Here is an 8,078-nt window from a genome sequence, read left to right as displayed (position 1 = left end):
CGCCCTAACTATTTTTTCATATCTTACTTTGTTTCCAATCGCAGCTGATGCTACAAGCTGGCGGAGCCAACTGAGCAGCGCCAAATGTTTGTAGTCCCCGCGCTCGTCGTCTTTGTGCGTTTGACATCGTGGACTGATCCAGTGAAGCGCAATGAATGCGCAGTTATCCTGCGCTTTCTTGTTCATGATTGGTCTAGCCCGTGATGGCAACACCACAAAGACACCAAGCGCCGTGACGTTGAAATTTTGGGGCGGATTGATTGGAACCATCGGATTCTAGCATCGACCTCAGTCGGCTTTATAGCATAATGTGTCCCCCCCCCCCCCCCCCAAAAAAAAAAAAAATATATATATATATATATATATTAAGGTTGATTTTTTTAACCGCGAAGTGAAACTATGCATGGCCGAACGCTCAATCGCCGCCGAAAGGTAGCGCTGGAAGTCCGAACCAGACGCCAAAGTTTCCGCACGAACACATATATCTTCATCCAAAAATACAAGTCATTTTCCAAAGATTTCAACGTGAAAATATGGCCCATTTTTGCCTGTTTTCGGTTTCCGGCGCGAAATAGGGCTCCATGTGATGGAGAACTCTATCGGCCGACATTTTGCCAACTAATTTTCAGAAAATCACCTATTACTTTTAAATAAAGAAATGGTTATTGCGATCATAAATGTGTTGCTTAAATCTGCAAACAGATATAACTAAAACACTTGTAGAGTTTGTTGTTTCTTCCGGGAAGGGGGGGGGGGGGGGGGCAGGGCGAGGGATACTATGTATATAGTGTTGTCCGCTAAGCGTTGCCAGTAGTGCAGATAGCAGTCGGAAGCATGGGAGTGTCTTAATATCTATCCTCCCCAAAACACGAACATTTTAAGGTCATGTCCGGTATGCAAACGCGCGGGCATGCGACCTCTATAAAGTTGCTTGTTCTTTTCTCTTGTTTTTTTAGACCACTTACTTCTTATGCACGTATAATATTAAAACTAGAAAATTCAGTTAAATTTTTATAATTATGAATAATCCTCAAATATACCGTTGATAAAGGGCGATGCGATTATTAAATATTCAAGAAACAAGGCGCTAAGCCATCGGGTGAAACGATTTTTTATTCTCAGTAAAGCACGCGCATCACTATTGCGAGGCTCTTGTTTGCAGCATAATCTAGGTACTTCATTGTAGTTTGAAACAGGACATAACGAAAAATAACATTTCTAAATTCTGGGTTAGATCCTATGTACATTGGTATAGCCTAACAATCAACAAAAATGGAGATAAGAGTTCCAGTTCATATATATATATATACATGAAGTCTCAATACGCCATAGACAGTATCAGGTAGTTTATACACTTTGATGTCTATGCACTCACTTGCCTATTACTTATCAAAGTGATACAACTGATGAGCATGTGCTCGGTTTTTCCGACTTTACTAGACCGGGTATTTTCCCAACAAGTAAACGAAATGATACGTATATCGGAGTTCTCGTGATAGCAAGTAGGCGAATGCTGCATCTTCCGAAAGGTTTTCATTCTAAAGATAATGTACCAATGATTTATATAGATATCCGATTGATTAATTCTACTGGACCTTAAGCATTCGGATTTCACATATATAAGGAAAGAAAAGTTGTACACGATCAGTGCCATCTCCAACAATCCCGAGGTAAGTTGCCTCACCTGCAAGACTATTTTATATTCAGCAGATTAAACCTCCAACTGTTGATTTAAAAGGGCAGCATTTCATTTTATTGACTTCCGAAGCGAAAAATTTAGCACTATGTTTTGAAATTTGTAAATGTGTGTTCTTATTTTTATCCTCCAACGCCCGAAATAGCAGCTGTAAAAAAAAAAAATTGTTAAGTTGGTGTTGAGTAAACAGAGCAATATGACATATTTTAAATTACCTTCAATTTCGAGCTCACCCTCCCTTTTTATTTGATATACCTGGAACACTGTATTTTGTACGGATAATAGAATGGTGGGCTTCACCCACAACAGGTGAAACTCAAGCGCACATTCCTACTAATATCTGCCCTTACGTAAAGACCGCTTTTATCTTAAGAATCACCGCATTTTGCTCATAAGAATCCACTTTTTTCTCGCAGCGGCATCAAAATGAGGTTCTCTGCCCCACTCCTGGTACTTGCTTTGTCAACTTTGGCATGTGAGTAATAATGCTAAAATATTTTAACCCTTTTTCACGATGATCAAGAAGCACACCTCACAGAAGACTTTTTAACAATGGCATCTAACAAAATTAAATAAAATATTTGCTGCAGGACGCCCTATACTTTACAAATATTATTTAAAATCATCAGCGCAGATACTGCAGCTACAGCTCTCTCTCGCGTAATCACAGTTTTTGCTGCTGTTATTGATTTGTGCTATTATTCATGCCTGTTTCTTATATAATAACATGTCGATCTACCTACACTCTTTTGTAAACTAGCGTTTTGTAGTTTAAATATTCATGTTTAATGAAATTCTTTGTGGTAGACCTCATACCATTGAATATTTGTTGAGAGAAGAAATACTAAATACATGATTGAAATATTCTAAACTTATACGTTTCTTGTCCTTCCTTCATTTAAGTTAATTTGCTTCTGACTCCGGATACCATACTAACCAACAACGTTTCGACAACCCCGTATATTACCATAAGTGTGCGACTTCAGTTTGTATTGTGATATAGTATCAAAACTGTTGAAAATAGCTGCACGCTCAATGCAGGTGAACTTCTTACTTAGTACAATATTTCACGTTTTTGCTTCCCCTCTTAATATTAATTTACATGCTTACCGTTTTATTTAAATCTAATAGGCGCACTGTCTGGAAAACCTGGCCAAATTCTCTGATTAGAAATAAACTAATGCCGTCGAAGTGACAACACAACAATCATTAAGATTATTACATTTTGTTTCTTCTTTTTCTTATTGCAGATGCTGCCTCTGTGTAAGTATGGCGAAATTTAATATCGAAACGTCTTACGCACAATTCGAAAGTGCGACTAAATTAAATCTGGCAAAAGGTGGAATTTTATATGATTATATTCTTTTTTCAGCGAAAAGGTAAAAGAAACCGACAAGAATTCTGTCACAGAAGAAGGTAAGAACCCAGCTCTGCGTGTGGAAACTGAAGCACGGGGCAGGGTTCTATATTTGTACCTCGCGTTTTAATCAATTGTATATTAAGATAACATTTAAAGTGATTGTAGTTGTTTTAGAGCATTTAGATGTAAATAATCTTACATGTGTTGCATGAAGGAAGCACCAGGTATTTTTAACTATTTTACAATTGTGACGAAGATGAACGCACATAATTTATACCTATGTGAATACGTTAGTGAGCGGCAGAAATGCTAGTCGGTATAAGTACGAAGCACTAAAGAAGTCATTGATCAAATAACTGAGTCAGGCAAGGCTACCTGTGTATGTAAAAATCCGGAATAATTGCCGAACGTAAGTTGTTTGGTCACACGCTATTACTCCAATCAACAGTTCTGTAATTTTTCTTCAACAAGAAACCCATTTTACATTTTCCTAATCCCACATGTGTTTAATTGATATATAAAACATCTCGTATATGTAAGTAAAATAACTTCGCCGTCATAACTCGGAAAGACGCGATCTAATGCTATTTTCGGCAACGTGCCTTATATCAGTTTAACGAGTAAAATGATCCGTCTCATTTCTCGAACGACACGCACATTGTCGTTAACAATTTTATTAAAAAGAATGCAATATATAAAAAATAATCGTCTTTGGATCCTCATGTTTATTCATTCTTATTTGTACAGCATTGAAGACTGCTTCGCACTGTTGCGGAGCCGGAATAAAATGCCGAGCAAATTAATATATTTACTGTACGCCTACCAAAACATAGCGAGATCGCATCTTCAAGCCAAATGAATTCCCCCACCTTAGGCTTCATAACGTAGGTAGAAGGAATGCATAAGGACTTGCACGCAATGAAAGTCAATTATCATCCTTGTTCTTTTATATCTAGCAGCATGGGAACAGCCTGGTTTGACAAAGGACAAAGACAAGTGCACAGTAACAGCACAGTGTCTGTTCACTTCTTGTATCTTGTCCTTTGCCAAATTGTGATATTCTCACCTTATATGATGTTAAACAAGCTCGCAGAGCTTTCTGCCTTGTTGAACTTCATTTAGTTTGACTTTAGTAGCCTAACCACTAGCTGAAAACAAAAATTAGGACAAATATGTGTTCCGTTAAAAGCAGCGTGTGTGGAATATTTTTTAAAGGTACTTATTAGAAGTAAAATAATATTTAAACCCTTGTTTTTAGGTGATGAGTCCACATGGATGACAAAAGTGGGAAGAAAGCTTGAGAAAGTAGGAAAATGGCTACAAGGCAAATACTCGGCTGACACTGAGGAAGAAGAGAAGGAGTTTGCGTTGCTGAATGCTGAGCTGAAAGAATTGGCGGTCGACGTGGCCGAGGAACTTGCCCAAGAAACAGGAAGTTTTGATGAATACGACGACGAAGCAGCTGCTTACGGCTGGGCGAAGTGGAGGAACAAGATTACCGGTGCAGCCAAGAAGGTCGCCAAGGTGGTTATAATCAACAAGGTTGCTGGCATTGTCGGTGGTGCACTCGGCTAATAACAGTTGACACAGTAATTGAACACAGCCCTCGGGCATGTATTTTTGCAACAAAATAAATGAGTATGAATTATTGCATCACTTTTTGTTGTGATATTAATTTGACGCAGTGTTATTTCAAAAAAGCATTTTTACACGTCACCTCTACAAAGCAGCTACGCGCATATTTCGAACAATTGCTGAGTTCTAAACTACATTTCTAGCGAAACATATTTCAGAGATGGCCTTATGTGAGCTAATTTTTATTTATTTTATATAATGCTGAACTCTAAAACATATAAAATCTGAAGGTTTTTATTTGGTTAATTCTTTATGTGTAAATACACGCTTAAGTTTTCTTTATGTATAAACTGCTGGTGTGAGTATTTCTCGCAGATTAGACGAATAACTAGGTTTCAATGAAGTTACCAAAAACTTTTTTCTGGACAATTTCATTTAGTGAAAAATAAAGTAGTTCTCCCAACATTTTTTTGTTCACAAAGCTTATTCTTAGCGGCAGTGGGACAAGCTGTGACACATTTGAAATATTTCGTGGAAAATAATAAAAAAGTAAAATTAATGAAATTCCTTTTTGGCCACAAGATGTCTCGCAGGAACCCTCCTGTGACCCATCGGGTGAATTCTCGAACACCCGAGGCACGCGAAGACGCACGAGTTGGCTATGCTACTTTTGCATCTATGAAGATGCATTTTCTTTAATATTAAACAATTCATTGCGACGTTTTTTGCTAGCTTTTGTAGTTAATATGGGATCTCTAAGACACTTTCGATGAACTCATTTCTTGAAAGGTTCAATCTCTATGCTTATTTTTGATATGCAGCTTGAATCAAGACGTAAACACCGGTACAACAGCAATGCCCCTCCTCCCCTTTGTGATATTACGGTAATGCCCCAAACTGCAAAAATATTAATTAAAGGAAAACCGTTGTTGTCTTACAAATGTTCCGCATGCGAGCAAAAGAAGGGAAGAATGGTAATATGCCGCTTCTCAGGTCCTGGTACCACACTGAGATAAAAGATGGTAGAAACAGGGGGTTGAAGAGAGTAAAAATTTTAAAAAAGCTTGTACTGCCGGATGTACATCGGAAAAAAGAAATATCTACTTCCATCAAACAGTCCTTTGTGCATGCTAGGAAAATCCATGGTTTATTCAACAAAAGTGCTGAGAAGGTGACGTTTGGGTATTTTGTGACAGGCTAAAAGAAACAAGGTTTTCTCCATTAAGATATCGCGATTTTTTTGCTCGCTAGTCATATATGTGCATAAAGATAACGCGTTCATGCATGGCAACACCAAGCGTTCGTGACGCAGATAATGAAACTTTATCGGGGGAAGTCCGCACGCCTGTTTCTTTACTCCAGCATAAACGACTGTGTATAAATATCAGACGTCCTGTTTTAAGCAAACCACTTTTGTGCAGGAATTATTCCAGGTGAGTGCTGCATTGAGCGGTTGTGCTGAATATCTAACGTAAACCGACAATTTTATTAAAAGTATTAATATTGACTTACTGGCCAAAACAAACTGTAATATATTTCGCCATTTTATTAGATATTTTGAATTTTTTTTTTGCCTTCACCTAAACAAGCTCATTTTATTGGCTCAGTTAAGCTGTTTTGTTATAAAGTAAACGAAATGCTTTAAAGTCTTAAAAATTTTACATAATTATAGCAACAAGCAACACAGAGGAGATGAAAAACATGACGACCGAAGAAACTGGGATTTCGATGAAATACGTACTAAAGCAATTTTCGATTTCAGGAGTAAATACGGTTGCTTTCATTGGTACTTGAGATTGTTTTGAACCTGTCCCTAATGTTTTAAAAGGAAGCCTCAAAATATAATAAATAAATTAAATTATTGACGCCCTTAAAATTTTGGACGTCTATTTCATTCCTTTTAGTTGTTTGTGGAAATATCGTATGTTCACTCATATTTTATTCTTCACTGATGCAGACCCGTCAAGATGAAGCTGTCTCTCCCACTGTTACTGCTAGCTTTTTCGGCACTGGCATGTGAGTGTTTTGTTTTAAGGCAACTTTAATTGCACCTTTTTATTTTGTCTTGTAATCGTCTCGTCGTCAAAGGGTATTATACTAATATTATTGTAGAACGCTAGACTAGGTTAATCACTGGGTCCCCGAAATACGATTTCAGTAGTATTTTGAAGGCCTCTAATTTTATTCATCCCTCTGCTCGCTCTCAGCGCGTGTGATTGTAAATGACACGACCGTATGGTGAGGTGTGTGCTTTCAAATATAAAGTATGATGTAATACAAAGTTAAAGTGTACTTTATAATTTCTAGTAGGCAAGCCGTGTACACTATGTGGCATTTCAAGTGCTTGTAGGTTATTTTCATAGATATAATAATTTGATGCAATAGGCATAACGTCAGCGCAAAATTCCGTTCTTCATTTTTGACAAGTGCTAATCAAACTTCAAGCGTTAGAAACTATAATTTTACGGGGGTGATGGTACCTTCGACACTAAATCTCGTTAAATTCTCGAGAACTATTACATTTGGAAACACCAGAAACTTACTTAAAATTAAAAATTAAACAAAGTTTACGTCCTCCGGTTTTCAGAATTTATATTTCTGATTTTTAATGCGTGACAGATGTTTGATTTGCAACTCCCACAAAGTAACACTTTCGTTTGCATATGAGAGATACATATGGAGAGTATGTGTCGCTTACAATTTGTTTTTCTTCCTTTTTTATGTCGAACAGTCGGTGCCGTAATGTAAGCCCAAACTTTTATGCATTGATCCCGTAATGCTGTTTTGATATCTAAATTCACCTTTCTGTTCTGATATACATTTTCTATTTATGTTACAGCGAAAAAGTTGAAGATCGTGACATAAACCGCGTAACTGAAGAAGGTGCGTAAACGGTGGAATGCATTCGTAACATGGTCGTAATGCAAGCGCAATTGTCTCGGGAAAAAGCGCAACTGAATTATATTTATACAAGCAGTGAAAGCTACACTAGTGCGGGCTGTGCAGGTGAGTTATACGGAAACGGGACAGTCTGGGGAATAACTGTAACAGTCAGTGGGGAAATTAATTAAACTATTGTTATTAATGCATAATTTTTAAAAATTAGTCCATGGTTCTCATAAAAAGCTTGCTGCGCGTCATCGCGAACCACTAAATCAATTTATATTAGGAAGACTTGGAACATGTGGAAAGCACGGTGGAGCGCTAATGTTAACACTCCTGGAGCAGGAGCAAGTTTACCGGAGTGACAACACGCCCGCGTTGGTTTTCCGTCTCTTAACATTGCCCCAACCTTGTTCCCCTTGCAGGAATGGTAACTTTATCACACTACTGAGAATCTCACGCGCACAAGTATATTTAAATATACTCAGTTAGTGATTCTCGATGACGCGCAGGAAATATATAATTGACGCTGCTGTTACCACTCGTGGAGCAGGAGCAAGGCTA

General features: G+C 37.7%; 1 protein-coding gene across 1 annotated transcript; it reads left to right on the top strand.

Moving 5' to 3' along the window:
• The first annotated feature begins 1,647 nt into the window (after positions 1 to 1,647).
• Positions 1,648 to 4,631, top strand: LOC115327961. The gene is made up of 5 exons (XM_040222534.1): positions 1,648 to 1,670; positions 2,113 to 2,171; positions 2,947 to 2,959; positions 3,069 to 3,112; positions 4,315 to 4,631. The coding sequence occupies exons 2-5, from the start codon at positions 2,123 to 2,125 to the stop codon at positions 4,629 to 4,631; spliced, it is 423 nt and encodes a 140-aa protein (XP_040078468.1). The 5' UTR covers positions 1,648 to 1,670; positions 2,113 to 2,122.
• The last annotated feature ends 3,447 nt before the right edge of the window (positions 4,632 to 8,078 follow it).

Source organism: Ixodes scapularis, unplaced genomic scaffold (assembly GCF_016920785.2).
Source record: "Ixodes scapularis isolate PalLabHiFi unplaced genomic scaffold, ASM1692078v2 PGA_scaffold5__190_contigs__length_132052651, whole genome shotgun sequence".
In the NCBI taxonomy this organism is placed as follows: Eukaryota; Metazoa; Arthropoda; class Arachnida; order Ixodida; family Ixodidae; genus Ixodes; species Ixodes scapularis.
This window is presented reverse-complemented; position numbering and strand designations above follow the sequence as displayed.

Coding starts and splice junctions, on each gene's coding strand:
- LOC115327961 (XM_040222534.1), top strand. CDS start 2,123: ATGAGGTTCTCTGCCCCACTCCTGGTACTTGCTTTGTCAACTTTGGCA. Junction 3,113..4,314: donor GAATTCTGTCACAGAAGAAG/GTAAGAACCCAG, acceptor CCTTGTTTTTAG/GTGATGAGTCCACATGGATG.